Raw genomic sequence first — 20232 nt, 5'->3', positions numbered from 1 at the left:
ACCGCGTCGAACTTATATAGTTATTTAGTTTTATTAAGGAACAATGCTACTGCTGAGTGAAGAAGAGTTTTTCAAAAATGAAATTAAAGTGAATGACCTTGCATTGTTGCGACAGGGCCTAGAATCGAGTAACCTTTTTACGTAAGATACGGGCGTAAAAGATCAACAAATGCAAACGCTGTGCGATCCTAATGGATTGGCTATCTACTGTATGTTTTTCTTCTCTTAACACAGCTTCGTGGTACCGAAAGTAGGCCTAACATTAACCTATACTTTCGTCTCTTGTTACATCGGGGCATACCCACATTTCGATTCTCCCAATGTGGTCCCACTCTTCGTTTCTCTGCTGCGAGCAATGGTAAAATCAGCGAAGCACTTTGTGGGCGGCGCTTTGATCGAGGCTCCTGGGCGGACCCTGAGCTCGCTCTGGGTGGAGTCTCCTCAAGGGTCTGAAATGCGCGATGTGTGTCTTTGACAGCTCGCCTGAGGGTAGCCTTTCTTGTAGTCACTTCCACACCGTTGGACTTCGGAGAGCTGCTAGAGCTGGTTTGTCCGTTCAAAAATGTGAGCCGTTTGTCGAAAAAGCGTAGCTTTGTGTCATGATTGTCGACGGGAGTTGTTATCCACATTTTGAGTTTAAGCTAAATTTAGTTCATATTATTATCTACTAATTTTTTGTTTCTGTATGAACCTCGCCGGTAAACGAGATGTAGATGCGTGCTTCATCATAGATTTAATCCGTCAACAACTGTTAGCACTGTGTTAATTCTACGACAATAACAACAGCAACAAGGAAGGAGATTTATAAAGGTGTTTAATTCTCGTCACAGAATATATCGCACGCTGAAGACGGGGCATTCAAGCAGTAAGGAAGCGGAAGCCGCTTAGGTAGACATCAACGTCAAATGACCGGAAAATTACTTTATTGAAAACCAGTGACGTTAATGGCGAATTGACGCGCTGCATTGTAGCACTATGCGCTTCTCTCTCGAGGTGACATGCTTTTAGGAAGTATTCAGCAAGGGATCCCGCTTGATTAGGTGAAAGAAGAAAACAAGTAATCAGTGAAATCGCTCGAAGGTCTCGACACTTCACCTAATACATCGTACAGAGTCGAGGGAAATCAAGAAGCAAGTACCAACTAGTAACTTCGATATCTGTTAACTTCGAAATATCGTTTCTTCCCGACACGTGCACTGCACGACAGCAGTATTTCAACGTGCTAAAAGCTGAGCCTGAGGAGCTTGGGTTGAGCCGGTGTCGCTTACATTGAAACGGGCGGAGAACGTAGAAATTCACCGTGTCATTTTACTGAATTTGCCGAACCATTTGTAATCATTACTGTGGTTTAGTGGTTTCGACGTTGCTCCAAATTTCATCAGCTAGTTCTACCCTGTTGATCGACTATGTCAGGCTCGGCGTCCCCGTACGGCTATTCGCCCGGGGGCTCCCTTGGGGAGCTCTTTGGAGCGGCAGCGCCGCTCGGCTCAAGCTCCAGTTCCACTTCAGGCCCTTCAGGTCCGCCTCCACCCCAAGCCCAACATCAACAAACCCAACAACAGCAACAAACATCGCACCAAGACAACAGCTCTGCCTCAGTCGGTTTGGATGGTGCTCACGGTGTCGTAAGTGTTAATCGATATGTTGAGAAAAATGCGAGCGTATAATGTATGTGAACGCAGAAGAAAGCGTCATAGGTTTCTCGATCCGATGGTCACCTCAAATAAAGGTTACCTGTATAGGGACGAAGTGACTAAAAGGAAACGGCCATAGTTTTATTTTGCAGTACTGGACTAAGTATTTGATATACAAATTTGGTTAGTTTTAAATCCGAGGACCCTGGTGATAACGTCTGTGCATGCGACGAAAAATGATACCCATACATGTTGATAAATTAATCAACTTAGTGTGAGATCTATCAGTGGCTTTAATCGCTACTGAATGTTAATTTGGTGGGTTCCCTCGCAGATCACTAGGTGGCTCTGTATAAGAAGCTGTCTGATTTCCTCTCAGTTAATTCCTTACACACCCTCATTGAATCTTTCCAGGCGTTTTTATTTCACATATAGCGTGTACGTGTGTGTCTTATCGCATGATTTAGCTTAGCATCCCTGCACCCTTGCTGTCCATGGCATTAGTCTACTGAAGACTGTAGTCAATTAGTTAGTTTTAGCCACGCAAATGCCAACTTTCTAGTTGAAATCTAGTCGATTCGACCAGGGTCTAGGGAATTGATAGCATAGGCTTTGCGCCGTAACTTGAAATTACGTGGTCTCTCAGACAGTAAAGGCTATCGCTCATTATTTCAGCGGACGGTAGGTACTACACCCGCTACTGAAGTGACAAAACGCCTGATAAATGCATTTAAAATGTAGTTATTCCAAGAGTACGGCTTGCAAGAGATCTAAGAGCTACAATCATTCTGTAGCTAGCGTTAGATATTCAGGTAGATCGGACAGCCGAATAAGCGTCATCCACTGTCGGTATAAATGCTTGATAATTCGCCATTTCATATACCGATATCTACTAATATTGATCTCTTTTTTATTGATGGACGTTCTTATAAGGTCGGTATTTCAAAACATTACAAAGCTTGATTGCAGAGTCCGTTTATTTACAGCACTGTTTTCAGATATAGCGTAGATAGAGATAGAGATAGATATAGATAGATAGAAAGATCTTTGTAGCATACATGATGCACTATAGAAAGGCTGTGATTTGTACAATGAAAGTAATACATCTTTCAAGAGATTTGCTTTAGTCGGATAGCCTCTGCACGAAACGAAGCTCCCGGTATAACGGTAGTACAACACAGTGACTATATAAATCTTCAATATATTCTAAATATGTCACTAAATATATAAACCAGAGCATTGATACACTAGACGTCATACAATTGGCTTCGGCAAAGAGGAGCGTTTTGCTATACAATAGGTTGGTGTGTGTTCGTTCTTGTTTATTACTTCCCAATCGTAACCTTTTTGCCTACGCCTTACGCCTAATTCGCTTACAGCTATTATAATAATTTTCTAGATAATTTTCATCATCTGGGGCTCAACATACGGCATAAGTATGGGCTAAGGAAAAATAGCGTGGTCAATGTTTGTTCTGTCCCACAATTTTTCCCCCGTCGAAAAAAGCTGCGATGACAGCGTCAAATGTTTGTTTCACGTACGCCGAGGACATTTGAGAGAAGTGGGTCAATGCAAACACTCGACCAATTCGCAACGTCGAGTGGATTCCATTATTTAAATCTGAGAGGCAATTTTTAGCATAGCATCTTCGGTAGAACTCTTTTGGGAAGCCCGCATCGTACATATCACATCATCGTTTTGGTAGGTTTTTGAGCTTCATAGTATTCTACAGCAGTGGACGAGTTAACGGAATGATCTATGGAAGAAGTGAAGACATTGAAAATACAGCATTACTTCTGTGCCAACCCAAACTGTTGCCAATTAAGTCGTTACGGTAAAGTTAAGAGCTCCTGATAGTCCAGTCCAGAAAGTTTAGAATAAACCTTTAGAAAATGCTTCCGGTGCTATTTAAATGTTTTCCTAATTATACTGAACTTAGCCGGAAATAAAAGCAGGACACAAGGGTCAGTGGACGCATATTAAATCTATGTCTGCTATTTCATATAATTACAGTTAAGTCAAACTACAAGCCCATAAAATGATACTTGTTATCTAACGAGGCATATTGCGTTTTTCTTAAAAATGCCCATAGCTCCCGTAAAACGTTGTCCGTAAAACTGAGATGAACACTTGTTTATATAGTGTCTAGATGATAGTATGCTTGTTTGTTTGTTTGTGTGTGTTTTTCCAACTTGATTTGTGTGCATATGTCACTTAAGCCCATATTGGACGATTCTGAGCAGATCGCTTAACGGCCGACAAATTTTGGAGCGCTACTTTTTGCTACTATTATCTATAACCTCCAGACAACCTCGAACATTGGAAACAAATTACAACAGTTAAAGTGTCACAGTTTTCAGCTTATGGGATTACTTTGTTCGCTGTTGAGTTATTCTGAAGTTACTTCAGTATGACTCGAAACATCATGTTTATACGAGTCATTAAGTTGCATGTGCATTTGATAAGTTGCGTTTCGAGCATAAAACAAGACGTATCACAGTATGCCTGCTTGCGTTCTCTTTTCTGTGTGAATATAACCAGGTATCCCCGGGTAGGGTGTGCGGCGGCAGCGTCTCTGGACAGGGTTCTCTGGGTTCGGGGCCATGCGGCCTTGGCCCCACGGGCTCGAGTCCTCTGTCGCAAGGCTTCTACCCGCATGAATATCCTTCTAGTGGACCTTATAAGGTTCAAAGAAGGGCTGCAAATATTCGGGAAAGGAAACGCATGATGAGCATCAACAGGTAAGTGGAAACGACAATTAGGCCTTTTCCGTCAGGTACGTACGTATTAGATAGGCTGGTCATTTATTTGGTTTGTCAGTGAGGAAGTTCAATTTTAGGCAGGTCTACCTGCTGGCAAACTTACCGACTGAACAAGTTTCAACTGAACTTCCTTAGATGATTTGCAATGAAGCTTTTAGCCGTTATCCTTATATTTGTTTTTGGGTCATCTTTTTCTTAGATTTGCCAAAAACATTATTACGATTATGATGGCCTGTTATCATAAGCTTAAAGGGGATCATCTTTATAAAGTTTGGGAATTATCTTAACTTAACCGCGGAAACATCACGATTCTAGTGCCTTCGAAGAGCTCCGCTGTCATGTGCCTACATTCCCGTTCGAGAAGCGTCTCTCCAAGATCGACACGCTACGTCTGGCAATTGCATATATCGCGCTTCTCAAAGAGGTGCTTATGTCCCCTTACGATCCGCTCACACATATCGAGAAATGTCTTCGAGGCGAAATTCGCGCAGAGCATTCACACGAATGGAATACCAGTGGTAAGTATACGTCGATTTGGTTAATCTGACATGTAGACCTATTTCCTTGTATACACGGATAGGCTGTATTTTTCACCTGTTTCGATTAGAGTGAACAGAGAGGTACATTTTTAGGAAGGAGAAAAAATGACTGGGAGTGAGCAATTTTCCAATTTACGTTTAAATACACGAGGAAAACATTTCGGAGAAGAGGTTGTTGTTTAGTAGAATTTTGAAACTATTGAATAATTGCTATAAACATCTATTGCTGCAAAACATGCCTGCTTTGATCCGCAGCTCTCTTTCGCTGGTATTCAATTGTTTACTAGGAAGTTTGCGCGTGGAAGCTGATGCTTTGAACTCGACTTTTCTGTGTATGTATTCAAAGTCATACTACTTCTGGCTGGGGCTATATAAAGCTGAAATTTTGGGTTTTGTCTTGTTTGGTAAGGGAGACTATGACGCTTAGGATCTGTTTTAGTCTCCTAACTCTACCGTGGCTCTTATCTGAAAAATGCATTCATATGACTCTGTTTTCCATATAAATCCCATCTTGGATTGTTACATGATTTTATCTGCAAGCTAAATAAGCATGACAGAAAAGTTGAAAACGACTTTTAGAGCAGCTGGTACGTGTCGCACCGTGGAACATATATTACTTCCTGCCGACCTGTAATGGTAGGCCTTTAAAAAAATGGCACTTGCAATGGTCTGAATAAATACTTTGAAAGATGGCAACCTCAGCAGACGATAAAGCAATGCGCTGACTGTATTCTATAAAAAGAACTTTTTATAGGATGATATAAGGCAACAAGGTAAAAATCACAAAAAAAAAAAACGAAAAAAATATATTTTCCAAAACATTCGATATAGCGGCCAGGCTATGAGCCGCCGTTCGTAGTGATCAACATCAAAATCACTTGAAGTTGTCAGAAATATTGTGCTTTTCATCGCATTAGACATAATATTCAAGTACATCGTGTGCTATTTCTTTGTTCGATGCCAGCGCAAACTGCCGTCTTGTTTTCCCATTACACCCACGATCATGCGGTGGCCGTCACTAGCAGAGCCAAACTTGCGGGTCTGCCTCAACTCTCCCTATGCTGCATTTGTCAAGCGTTATTGCCTTGCTATACCCTCGTCTAAGTGCTTCGCTTTCACCACCCGAGTTCGGTACACGTCTCCTGTAGAGCAGCCGGCGTATCGTGCGCCCAGCCGGACTGACCTGCAGCTGGCACCTCACACAAGCTGAAGGCCCTTGCCAACCTGAATTCTATCAACCGCAGGCTCATGGTCACGTGCCGTTGTATTCCACTCGGCCAGCGAAGCTGTCGCAGTGGGTCGGCTGTCGCAGTGGGTCGGCTGTCCCCGAAACAGAAACCTGCCTGCTGGGGAAAGTTGCCTGAGACGAGGGAAACTACTAAGTTAAGAGTTTTGCCAGGGTGAGTTTTCCTGCCCTGACTGTAGGTATTTGAGGTTTCCCGCCGCCAGATCGGTTGTGCCGATATCCAGCGGTCCTCTCGGCCCGATTCGGTGCTTGTCATGTCGCCACTGTCGAAGTGTATCATGTCTTATGATTGGATAACGGGCGGACTGCATCATGGCGATCAGATAGATAAGAAAAGAACCTCAAACCGTTGTCGACGAACGAAGGGAACCATTGACGAAAACTGCTATTTATATTTCGCTGAGCTAAATGGATAGTGCAGACGTGTGGTAAATGGTTGTGTTCACTCATGGTATATACTCAAAAGAAATCATATTGATTTAAAGAATCTTAGATATCAGGTATTGGTTGAAATCCGACTGCGATCAGTAGTTCTATTTACAGATTGGATTCTATCTACAGATGGGCAATGCGCAAATACATGTGCTAGCAAAAGTGATAAGGGTGTCATGCCTCAGACCTCGGTTTATATACCGTGCTGATCAATCGATAAGTTTGGTCGTACACTTTATATCACGTAAAAAAAAAGTTTTGCCTGATTAGCGTATGGCAAGGTATCGGCTTATCTATATGTAAGAAACAAGCTAACGAGCTTATATACGGATCTTAAACAACGTAATATTTTCGTCACCAAAAAGTACATTGATAGCTGCCATTTGAGACTTTAGTCCCAAATATTCCAGTCAATTAAAAAGATATAAAAAGAAAAAACATGACATCGTATGCGGTATTACCAAAAACATACTTCATATACCCTCAACTTTCTGATTAGATATAAAATTTCCGTGGCTTCAGTCACAATATCACTTAACTTCTAAAAAAATGTGTCAAGCCTCCTTATTTTAGTAAATGTATAGATTTGTACAGCAAAGACAGAAACTAGGGAAATTCTAGCCGGCATTATTCACGCTCCGTAGATTTAGTGTAGAAAGTGTCGAGTTTAGCTAACAGCTGTGTAATTAACTATTTTCTGCATTTTGTTCTGTTCTACTACAGATTTGACGGCACGGCTGTCATGGATTAATTGGGAAAACCTGGGCGTTCCGGCCAGTCGGCGAATGAATTTCAATTCGCTTTCCATTACCTCTCCGGACGGAATTCCACCACCGGTAATGGCCGGACCCTTAGGGCCGTTAGGCCCCCATCATCTGCGCCACATGCCCCCACCACCGCACATGTAATCTGTCCCACTTTTCACCTTTCGCATTATTGTCATGCCATAATATCGCATGTAGCCAACCACATACGTAACAAATGAACTTCTACCGGCACATCTCTTCAGCCATTTCGAAGGAAAACTTCCGTTCTAATACAATCGCGATGAATCCGTTTCAACGGTTTTGTGTTGGATCATTTTCTACGGACGAAAATGGTCTTCTTACAAGCTACTGTGAGTGTGATCAAGAAAATCGTTGAAGCTTTGAGGTAAAGAAAAAATAATGGCTGAAGTACAATTTACACCGTGTAGAACCGTTACAAGGACATAGCTAAACACGAGTCGATGAAGTGAATGTGAGATTCGAAATTTGAAGCGAATTTGGAAATTGGATAATTTACGTGTAAACCTCAAATCATTCAAAAGTCAACGACACCGACAACGAATTAATTGATGAAGGGAAGCAATTTACAGACGAGTTATCGAACAGATCAATTGTGCGCCGATGGTTTCACTACCCACGCACAACAGACCCTAACTGGCACGCAGCGGAACCGAAGACGGCGCTGCCATCTTTGGATGTGACCTCATCAGGGGATCCAGAGGATCGAGTTGTTTGCCATAGTTCCACGCCAAGATTTGTGCAGAATCATAGAAGACGAAGCACGAGTAGTGTTGGATATGGCAGCAGCATGCAACAGGACCCCCGTTACCACAAAAGCGGATATTTGCTGAAACAAACTTGCGAACCGAACCAAATGGAAGCACCATATGCACCAGTGAGGCTGATTGGCCCCGCGGTCAAGGCTCTCAACGGCGGAGAGAGGAAGGCCAGTATAGTTACCTATAGTTTCGTCACATGAAAATTTAGAAAACGGTCAAGCAGTCCAGTGTGCGAAAGCTTTCGGAAAACAAGCGGGGAATTACGCGTCAACAGAAAAACGTGCCCAGAAGGAAGAAACTAATTCTAAATAAATTCGTGCATTTGCACTAGGCCACTGTATAGGTCATTGTTTGCTTGAACTACTGTCAGAATCTAGCGTGTTTCCGAAAGCGACGCGTTTCCCAAACGGCGATTGCAAGGACGCTTCATGAGAGCCTTGAGCCGCCGTGCAACTGGCCGATTTTGAATTCCCGCGACGAAGTGCAATTTTTTCCATAGCCGCGTAAACTAATATCAACCACGTTTAGACTCCTTCTATGGCAACAGAGCGTAACCGATTCGAAGTAAAAACCACAATAATTACTAACCGTCTATTTCGTTTGACAGTTTGTATGTATAACTAGGAAGATTATTGTATACACATATGCATATATATACATGATAAACACCAAAGAAAGGTAAAAGACCGGAATAAAAAAATTCAAGAAAAGGGACTGAGGATTGAATACAATAAAAACTAATATTATGTTAAAGTATTTAAAGTGTTCTTCTTTTATTCAACAGATCAGAGTAAATGCATCCTCGGATCACACGAAAATATTTAGATCAGTACCTGGTATATAGTTCGTTCGCAGTAAGAACGAAATCGAATTGTTCTACGCAATATTACTCTTAAAATCCGTAATACCTAATCGGCATCAGTTCGCTTAAATACCAAGGGCCATATGTTTGCAATTTACAACTTAAAGGGCCTTTCAATAAGAAGAACTAACTCGCAAAGCTTCTAGACGGCTATACGTAATAACCTGACGCGTAAGCACGTCGATCCTGATGGCTTAACGGGAACTGCGAACACTACTTCTGCACTGTTTCATTAGGACTTGCGGTGTTAAACCTTGATGAATTCAGTTCTAACGGGAGCAGCCTTTGAATACGACTGATCAAAAAGAACCCTTTATTTTTCCTTTCAGTATAATTACTTCTCTTAGTAAATCTTTACCTGTGCTTGTGTGACCACGCAATATACTCTCAATTTTATTTTGTGCTTTATTTTAAATACCCGCCTAAAATAAACTTCTGAAGCCCCAGCAGAATTAAAGGAGACTTTTATTTAACGCACTTGCCCTTTTTGCTCTATTGTTCGTATCATTCTTCAAAGACACATCTACCTACCCATTTAAATCGTTCGTGTTTTCGTTTCGTGGCACCCGCAAGTTTTGTCCCGTGTCAGGAAATGGCAGGTCGTTGTAGCAAGGGATATTTTCGCATTACTGGTCCGCCTACAGAAGAGCTTAATTGTTACCGCAAAAACTCCCCCCACTTGGCAAGACACAACGACTATAGAGACGACTAGCTCAGAATATCTCATCACTCTTCCGCTGCCCGTGTGACATAACCTGGATAATTCTCCAGTCCGTAACCCACATCAGTCGTTTTCAACAGCCGTCCGACTTCTTTTCTCTTCCTATTGAAAACCTCCTAACAACCCAGTAGATGGCTCAATCCCTACCTTTGAGAGAGATCGGGACTCGAAAGGAATCCTGGCAATGCTTTACTTGGCTTTGTACTCTGAAGTAGTCTCCTGAGTGAAACAGACCGAGCGGAGATTTACAACTGGGACAAGATGACAGTGCAAATGGTCGTGGTCGAGACACGAATGCTGATCGCTCAACACCCATTGATAGATGCTTGAAATTGAAATAGCCTATGCGAGTTTGCCTTAGCATATATATGAGCATATGTCTATTTGAAAACTAACCTGATCAATAGTTTTTTTCTTATTATTTGAAGATTTTCTGATGAAGATGGCAAAATTTGTTTCCAAAAGATAGGTAAGATAGAAAGCGATTATTGTGTGTTTGTGTGGGGAAAGCGAACAAACTGGGGGAAGGTAGTCGAAAAAAGCTAATTGAAAAAGATGCAATGACTAGCGGAAATACATGATATCAGTGAATAGTTAAGGTGAAACGTCCTGTACGGAGGGTTGTTAAAGGACACTGTAAACTTGCTTTGTGCTACCTGCTAAAGGGGAACATACGATAACAAGATAATCGCTTCAACCTGGTCGCCAGAATAAGCTGAATTGCTGTGAGTAAATTCACTGAAGACAAACATCTACTCAGGCTACTCAGAGTTGCTTGCCAATCAGATCTTTCAAAAACAGTTCTGCCAGATAACTTGACCAAAACAATCTAGACGATGCGTGAAGTTCGTAAATACGATAGATATAGATACAACAAGGTCGCTCGGAATTATTAGGGGGGCGAAAGGGTTAAGTATCCCTTCAACGCTATAAGATAGAGCAGCGTCTTTTGGCATGTCTCAGATATGCACCCTTTATTGTTTATATATTGCGCAGGGCTTCTTATTTCCGGTACTCATAATTTAACAATACCTGATCTTGTTATTGACGCCTTATTTGAGAAAATTTACAGCCAGATACGCCATGCCACCTATCGCTCTCTTTCAGGTACAAGTACAGTAAAAATTACCTAGATTTATATGTGACGAATATAGGACCTGAGGCCAGTATTAGACTTCCTATCGATCCGGGTTATGAGAAAGGCGTGGCGACGTTTCGCCCGAATTCGGGACAAATAAACAATTATCAATGCTTCTAATGAATGCATATAAATGACAAAACGTGCTTTCAATCGTCCGGCTTATAAATCGTTGAGTAAGATTTCTACGCAGTCGGTAAACAGGACTTGACAGGCTAACAATAGGCTTCAGAGCGTACAGACACACGCACATACACAATGTAAAACTCGTATCTACCGTTCTGAACATTGGTTACCAGCATCCAAACTTCGGTTTCGCACGCTCTTCGTTCGCCTGCCACTTCCCTCTTCGCCTTGTTGCGTTTGTGGTACATCCAATATATGATTTAGATTATATATAGTATCCTATAGAACACGAGTCTATTGGCATCGTTTTGTTACGTGTCTATCCATGCCAGGGTACCTGGGCTGGTCAATGTGTCTCTACAAAGATGTGTAAATGCTAAGAGGCGCCCGTCGTCTATTCAACTCAATGCGATGATGGTTGCAATCCATTTGTTTCCATTCCATTCGCGCGTACTGCTTTGCTTCCTTTCCTTCCTTAGCCACATAAGCAGTTACTACATTTGGACCCACATGTGTTGAGCGTCCTGCCGCACAGGTTTATTTGGTTTTGGATTACTGATGTTTATCTGTTCTCCCGCGGTTTCTCCTCCATCTTCTGATGCCCTAAATAAATATAGGTTGACGATTTGCGAAAGGTAGGATACCACGAGCACACGCTCACCTTCTTGACATACGGTCGCCTTGTTGGTTAGCGGCTGGAAACTGCCGGCAAACTATGAGTCGCGGGCGACGGCTCGTTCGCGGAGGGTTAGTCCGACTCATCCGCTAGGGAGATCAGCACCTCTCAGGTGAGAACACCCTCAATCCAAGATGTAAGCACGAAGACTGAGGTTTTGTTGTTAGCAGTCTGTTAAGTACATTCCGAGTGTACATGTGGGTAGAATGTGCATCGCTAATAGGCAAACGATGATGGCTTTTCGGGCGCTTGGTATCAAATATAACGTGTGTTCGATCTAGAGAGAAATAGTTCGTGGGAATGTGTTACTTTGCTTAATAATCTTATGTGAACTTGGCGTAGATCGAATCAATAGATATTGATAGTACATTTGTATGCGAAAAAACATTTGTTTACAATGAAAACGCACGAAAAATAATCATGAAATTAACGAAGAATACTGGATATTTTTGGTTCGACTTGTTTGTATTTAAAGGGGCGCATTCAGGCTGTGACTATAACAGGTTATCGGTGTATTCAGTTTTACTTGCCCATGGTTTTCCCTAGTGTCCAATAAAATCACTAATAATGTAGCAACGATAAGGAACATGGTCGGCCAAAGCAATACACGAGAATTATACAAAATACGGAATTTACCTGGCTGCACTTCTATTCATATACTTCTGAAGACTTTACCACATAAGCTGCGCTAGAGCATTCGTAGAGATCAAACATTGGACCCTGAACCCGCCGTTCCTTTTTTCATATTTATCTTGTCTAAATACAATTTACATTCAACCGAATCATTTTACGATTAAGAGCACCTTGTTCAAAAACCGTACATCACCGTTTTGATTGTATTCGTTTTACCCGGGCCTGCTTCTCTGCCTGCCAGCCAGCCAGCTAGCTAACCAGCCACCTAGCTGGGTTGCTAACCTAGGCGTGAATCGCAGGTCTTCGTTCACACGCGCACAAATCGCATGCCTTGAGCCCACGCGGGCGGACACGATTACATTGTAACGAAACCTCTATTTTAACTAGACTCTCCCTCTAGCCAGCGACTGATTGGCATTGACTGCGAGTAAAAAATAAGCAACGCTCCGGAATTTCACGGATTTAAAAATTAGAATAACGATAGGCGATGGTTTAACTTAAAAATCGGAATAACGACCTCCGCCAATACTGCCGTACCACTGTTCAAATCGGCCTATGAGTGAGATTTAACTAATTTCCCTGCTCAATACGATCTGGGAGAACAAGAAGCAATGCGAGGCGGTCGCAGCTCTGAATTTTCACAGTAAAAAATAGCTAACTGGGCTGAGGCAGGAGGACTCGTTAGAAACGTATATAATTTTTTAGCGATCATGCTCCTCCATTATGTCATGAAGAGCCCGGTCAAAATGGCTACATGCTCAGGCAGAAAGAACGTATCTGCGCTTTCGGTTAAATTCGCTTCTAAAGCGAATATACCAGACGTAGGGTTAGTGGAAGTGTTGCAATCACGAATCAGTGAATTTTCCCTGTTTTTTTTTTTTACAAACACATTTTAATCGAAAGCTTCGAACCAATTGGCTGCCGTTTTCAGCTGAAAACATCTCCCAACAAGTTCATTCAACTAAGGAATTGTTCTAAACATAGGGTAGCAAGTAAAACGAAGACATTTGTTGCTTGTGACGAGTCACTCATCATTACGCCGCTTAGCATATTACACCTATAGCGGCGGGTATGATTTAAACATTTTTATAAGCCATGTAGGCAAATTTGTGAACGTTGATTTCATTGCAATTTGATTATAGGACCTGTTAGCGGTTGCATACGTAGAAAGTAGTCGATGATGCTCTACAATGGTTTGAAACATTACCTGCGAATTCCTACGAGCCTAGACACACTGGGCTTGTATAGCAGGCTCATGTTGATAAATTTGTTAATAAGTAAAACGGAGCGAGAGAACTCAGCCATAATAAAATAGAGGTTATTTCACGGAACTTCGAATGCCGAACTTCAAGGAACGCGGGAGATAGGTTATTATTTACACACAATTGTTCAACTTGTTCGAGCATGTTGCGTCAATTGCAGTTGCTCTCCTAGAAATAACTTCAACTAGCGGTACGAGACGGTCGTAAGCTATTCAAATGCTACATCCACTACAACGATCCTCCAACGAATTACACCTATCAATTATTGCGTATCGTTTTTTCTTTTAAAATACTGAAAAAATCTGTCTTTTTTTCGAATTTCTCTAGTATACTGTACAACAGCCCCGTGCGTTGTTATGAGAAATGTTCGCACTCTTCTACATAATGTAATCGTCGGACGGTTTTGCCTGCGCGCTTGACGGAGACTTACCTCTTGACTCTGGGCTAATCTGCTCGTTGCCTCATTACAGTTGCCGCTGAGACCTTACTCCTACTTTTTCCTAGTCTTCTTTTTGTTCTTTTCCTCTAGATACAACCGTTAAAACCTACATAAACTAGCCAAGACACTTCTTTTCTGCCTCGCCCTTTTACCGTACCCTGTGTTCCACCTGGTCCCTAGAAAATGGTTTTTTCCAACCGTGAGTGACGGACGACATAACTGTGACACGCATTCGCCGGTGCCTACAGGCTGTCGCTGAAGCAGCGCCGAGCGCTGCGTCAAGCACAACCAACATAAACCTCTCGATATCGCCGCAGCACTCACATTGACGACGACAGCCACTTACGCTGACCTCATGTTTCTCGCCTTGTCCCGTTTTACCCCGTCACTAATTAGACGGTTCACTAGAGATGCTAACGAAAAGACGAACCACAAGAAGCAGAATTTTCCCACACATCCGAATTAGCCAAACGCTGCTGCTATCCTTCCCAAATGCACGTGTGTATCTATTCCTGCGTCAAAGCCGACTTCTGATGTATCCAAAGTCGGTATGAGCCTTCATTGTGGCAGTCTCGAGAATTCTAAGCTTTCTGACAGATACGCTGGGCCAAGGGCACCAGTCGAATTTGTCCTCTTCGCACACTCCTGGTTTCTCCTCAATTAGTCGCGGTATCATCGCTTCCCTAACTCTTCAGAAAGAGTGAAAGAGAAAGCGAAGGAGAGGGACGGCGGGGGTAAAGACAAAGAGAAAAACAGCTAACGCTTACGCGTCAAATATGAAAGGTGGGGGCGAGGGGTGGACCCATGCTATCGTTTGGTAGATTGGTGTTCGAGTATAGTCACGGCCCAGAGCTGCCCAAAAGAGCTCAGGTCGTTTCTAAGCATCACTGCAGTCTAAAGGAGCTCCTGGTTCTGCTTACGAAGGCAGTAGCCCAGCCAAGAGTGGGACACACCTTACAAGAATTAATCGTATGAGTGCGTGTGGACAGAATCGAGCGCAATCGGCCGATGGTCGGAAGAAGAACGAGGGAACAGAAGGCAGCGATGGAAACCGCACGAGCGGGCAAAATCGTCACCACATCAGTGAACCGACGCAACACAACACATTTCACGAGTCAGCGAAGACGACTCACGAGCTTCAATGATGCGTCTCGGAGAGGATGAAGTGGAATTTTGTGTAGAGAATCTGTTATTACGGGAAGATGCACTTTTACAGTTTGCGTCGAGTATAAATAATACTCCTTAGGGTGGTAAATAGCACATGCAGAAATTAGGATCTACGTAGCATATCCCTAAGCATCATGATTTTTAGAAGGTCAGATGTTATTTGGTAATTGTTAAAGGCTAGGGGAAAATAAAAGACACACACTATTTAGTTTTCTGCCGAACGAGGCACGCAATGTATGCCAACGAGTTGTGTAACTTCACTTCGTTGTCCCAAACTTATAATAGTTTTAGTTTGCTTTAAGTTTCTGTGACTTTACTTTCTGCTAATGATATTTGATTACTTAATTTCTATTTAGCTAGGACACGCGTCACCCTTTAGCATACAGGCATTTAGGGACTGAGCTGAAATTATTTCCAGTTGGGTAAACGAGCGAGTATCATGACTAGAAGCCACTGGCACTTAGTGCCTAGCTTTCTTGAGTGCAAAAGACTACCCGAAGTAAATCTGTTCATGGGAATTTAAAAATATTATGGCAACCAGTTCGGTCAACTACGTTGGTGTCAACACCCGTTTCATAGCGAACAGCGTTTTTATAGCTATCGACGTTTTAGTCTAATGTACCTTTTAGGGCTATTGTTGTTCTTTCAAGAGTTCCTACCCCCGAAGCGAATCATATCGAGACATAACCTCATGGAGGATTTGTCTTCAGAGCAGAAGTATCTCGATAGAAGTAGAACGGCATTGGCGCTAAGTGGATGAGAGTGTGAAATTAATGTTTTCGTCCCTAGTCGTTAGCTCTGTTTCACGCTAGATCGGACATTGGCTACTGAGGACGGCTCCATTATTTCGAAACGAATTGAGCAAGGTAAACTGGAGCTGATAATGATCATTAAATAGCTGAAATTGGGTCCAGCTAAAACAAAGCTAACACAGCTTATAAACAATTATTTCATGCGACCTTTTCCCTGCAAAAGGGCTTGAGTCGAACGCACTGAGGCACGATGGAATAGGTGTTTGCGTTTGTACATATCATAAATGGCCAAATATGCACCTCATACTGGTTTTCACTGCCATTTCTGATTCTGGTACAAAAAAGCATATTTTTTCCTGTACGTTAAGGTTTGCCAAAATGTTTTCAATGCTAACTATACGATAATGTAACAACTCGTTACTTAGAAATGTGGAGAACAATTTATTGCTATAATCAAAACAATAAAGATAAAAATTGATTTCTGTCCTACCAAGAACAATTTTAGTCAATACGTTGTCCTACCTCGAGGTATAGCCTGCAGAAAATTAAATATGATACTGTTTTTTGTTGTAGATATTTCTTTTTCGTAATATAACAGGCTAACTCTTATCGTATAACAGAAAGTTTTTTTACGGACATAACTTGTGTATATTGAAAGTTCCAGTTTTCGAGTCCTCGACCTTATCCTCTGGCTTATCATAGCACTATGTACCGCAACAACTACATCAAAGATAAAACCCGAAAAAGCGAGCCGATCTCATACATTCCTCCTTGTCGTTTTGCCAAGTTAAGGAAAGATTACCTCGGACTTGCCACGGTAAAATTTATTTAACTGCACAGCGTACAGCAAGTGAAAAGCTTTGTCGCTTTATTTATTTGTATTAGTATGGATAAAACGCAGTATAATTACGTTTTATTTTATTGTGAAGTTACACTTACCAGAGATATTAGGCGGTACACACACTGAAAAGCGCTCACGGGCTTGATACTTTTAAGTAAATAAATGTTGAAGAGTAAATTCAGAATGTGGCCCGGGCGGAGGATGTAGTCATATTTACGCTGGTCATAAATCACTTTCAATAAAGCAGTATAAAGTATCGATTAATTAAGAAAAATTAGAGGACCTTAGTTGGATGCCGAATGCGGGGTCTTATGGTTTTGAATTCGGCGCATTACACATTATATATGTATATAATGCCGGGAGTGTACCCACGCAGGGAAGGTGCAATTGCCCAGTCGCCGGCCAATGTAGAGTGCCAACCTATAGTACATTCTAGTCTCAAATAGAATTATGTGTTTTGTGCTGATCCTATACGAAGATATGCTCCAACGTCAATGCAATCCGCCTGAAACCACAAATTACCACCTCCTTTCCTAAAGAGTTACCAAGTTACGACTGGATAAGTTTGAGAATCCAGAAATGAAAGAGCACGCATTCGATGCTGTGAACAGTTGAACAGCGGATATCTTCTAGACTATAGGATTGATAGAAAAATATTGATTCAGACGGTTATACTTTTGTTTAACTTTTATTATATGGACCAGTTTTTGGGATGAACGCGTTGGTTTAGCATTAACTTGCCTCCATGTGAACGGATTTAAAAAGATGCGCATGAGTCATATGGGCCTATATGGGTAGTTTGTGCATTTGTTCTTAGTTAACCTTGAACATTTCCCATCATATATATATATAGGAACTGCTTGATGTCGTCCTTCGGCCAAGTTGTTTATATATTGTACGGACGTCATAAGAAATACCGCGATGGCACAGTTATGGCATTAATAATAGCAACGGCAATAACAACGGCAGCACTATGACGCCAGGAAATAGTATCATACAAGTAACAATACATAGCAGCCTGGAAAGTAGATGTCCAAATAGGCCAGGAGGTGGGTTTAGTTCACATGTCAACATCTGCGTGTGATTTTTTAGCTGAATTGGCTCACCGAAGCCATATATGCTCTCTCTTCGCAGTTAATGCTATTGTTTGCCCAGTTAATTTACCACTTTCACTATTTGTTTGTTCACCCGTTCCGGCTACCCGCTGTAAATCGAGCTATAGCAGGTATGTCGCTTTATACGTGGCAATGAGTGTGTATGTGCACGAGGATTTGTAATATTTGTTTGGTGCTGACACAGCGATCGACACGGGTACCGTTCGCGGTCTATCGTCTCGCGTGCAGGAACGCGCAAAAGGACGAAACCCTGCAGATCGCCTACCACACAATTTCTGTCAGCAGTGGCCGCTACGATATTAGATACAGATGTTACGTGCGCGGACAGCATATCTTCGAATTTCGAAATCAAAGGGCACGCATTCGATGCTGTGAAGAGTTGAACAGCAGATATCTTCTAGACTATATGATTGTAAGATCTCATTCATGATCATGCTATGGATTCGCCGATTTTTGCCGCCGTCTGCTGCATCGTCCAGTTTCGGCTAGAAAAGCCGAGGAGACCCTCCGAAGAAGAAATGGGAAACTAAACTAGCCTAACTGGCCAGGTTTGCTCTACACATTTGCATGACTATAGTGGTAAATCACAGACACTGTCACAGTAGTTAATAGGAACAAACCAAATCATATCGAGACTGCCCGCAAATTACAGTTGGCTTTTGGCCGGTGAGTCATGAGATAGCCAACCAAAAAAAATACCAATGGTACTGGTCCTATTCATCTCTAAATGATTAGTTTAGGTGGTTATTTATACAATTTTGTTGTGACCAGATAACGATCAGTTGACCATAATGCAAATATATAGGCGCAACAAGGTAAGTTCCTTTGTTCGCCTAATTTTAGGAATAAAGACATAATTCTATCTAAAAAGGTTATGACTTCAAAGTATCTGTTTGGCAGGGGCGTACAAGGTAACGGTTAGGCTAGAAAACGAGGCACATCTTACATGAAAGGTTAAAATGTGGTACATTGAAGCTTTCAGATTACAAATTGCTTTAATGATAAGAACAGTACGCTTATCATTCGTTTGATGGTCCTTCTAAGCACTGGTTAAATAGGAACGTTACCTGTATCGAATATTAGAAATGAATTAAATGGCGCTAATTTATCATCAAGCTGCTTCCGCAACGGTGCGTAGTAATAAAGTACCCGCCTAAATAATCAGTCCGAGTGTTAGGTAATATTGCTTCATACGGCTGGTTTCATTCAGCGCGAAGAGAAGTGTGTCTTCGTCCAGCCTCAACCGTAAGCTACGTCGTGAGTCCTTAAATTTAATAGGCAAAAAAATAATCAAAAAATTAATAAACGGTTCAATTATCGGAACGGAGCCCCATAGCAAATAGATTTTACCGCGAGTCGTGTTTGGTACAAAGTAAATAACACTGCTCAAATCCTCTTTAAAAAAAGGTTTAACAGACGAACACGCTACACAGTGCATCATCGCGGCGACGACGATCTCCTCTATTCCAACTAAGCAGATACGAAACTTGGAAAAAGCCTTCTGCGAAGTCAAAGGTCAGTCAGTAACGGTAACGCAGTTCCCCATTTGCACCTATAACCGTCGGTTTATACTTTGAACTAAATCAGACACAGCGCCTCGCGTTCTATGAAGTTCTCTGTTATGAAGTTCTATGAAACTCTTCCATGATGGCAGGCAAAATGAAATCACAGGAACATTACATTTGTTTAAGAGCGATATCCCTCTGCGATCCGATCAGAGGCATCTATAAACTTGCGTATTCAAGCTAGCTTTTCGTCATCTGACAAAAACAAAAGAAATATATTGTATGTTCATCATGTTTTCTGCAGACATTTTCCAGAGTCCTCCATTTCCACACCCCACGCGTACTAAGTCTGGGAGCCTACTATGCAGTGATAATTATTTCATTGTGTCTGCTTTGACGCACCACTAATAATTGGCTTGCCGTTAAAGACGCAAGATTTTACATTATATTTTTAGTTGATAAAGCTTGTGAAGATATAATCGGCGCTTTCGTAGTTTTTATATAACCGTTTCGTAGAAAATGGCCTTAGAACTTGAGACGAAGAATATAGTTATGTTTCGGTGGGATCTAAAATCGGGCCTTGCTTCTTTTAAGATTTATTGGGTTGATTTGTAAGTAGATCAGTTTTATTAACTTCTGTCGTGATGATGCCTACTGTACGAACCAACGAAGTTTAGTAACTTAATTAGGACTCAATATAAAGTAACTTAGCTTGTCAGCACAATACAAGTCTGAAAATATTTATTTTTTTGTAGGGACTAAACGTTTATGGCCTAAACCTGCACAAGCCTGTACAGGTTTGTTCACCACCGGCCAAATAGCACTTCCAGCTGTTG

At 41.9% G+C, this 20232-nt stretch overlaps 1 protein-coding gene across 1 annotated transcript; it reads left to right on the top strand.

The window, feature by feature from the left end:
- Positions 1 to 471: 471 nt before the first annotated feature.
- On the top strand, positions 472 to 8915 carry Fer2 (basic helix-loop-helix domain-containing Fer2). Its single transcript, XM_086990770.1, has 4 exons — positions 472 to 1625; positions 4176 to 4375; positions 4712 to 4914; positions 7337 to 8915. Exons 1-4 carry the CDS (start codon positions 1407 to 1409, stop codon positions 7519 to 7521), a joined length of 807 nt encoding a protein of 268 aa, XP_086846896.1. The 5' UTR covers positions 472 to 1406; the 3' UTR covers positions 7522 to 8915.
- The last annotated feature ends 11317 nt before the right edge of the window (positions 8916 to 20232 follow it).

Source organism: Varroa destructor, unplaced genomic scaffold (genome assembly GCF_002443255.2).
Source record: "Varroa destructor unplaced genomic scaffold, Vdes_3.0 BEIS01000005.1, whole genome shotgun sequence".
Classification (NCBI taxonomy): Eukaryota; Metazoa; Arthropoda; class Arachnida; order Mesostigmata; family Varroidae; genus Varroa; species Varroa destructor.
This window is presented reverse-complemented; position numbering and strand designations above follow the sequence as displayed.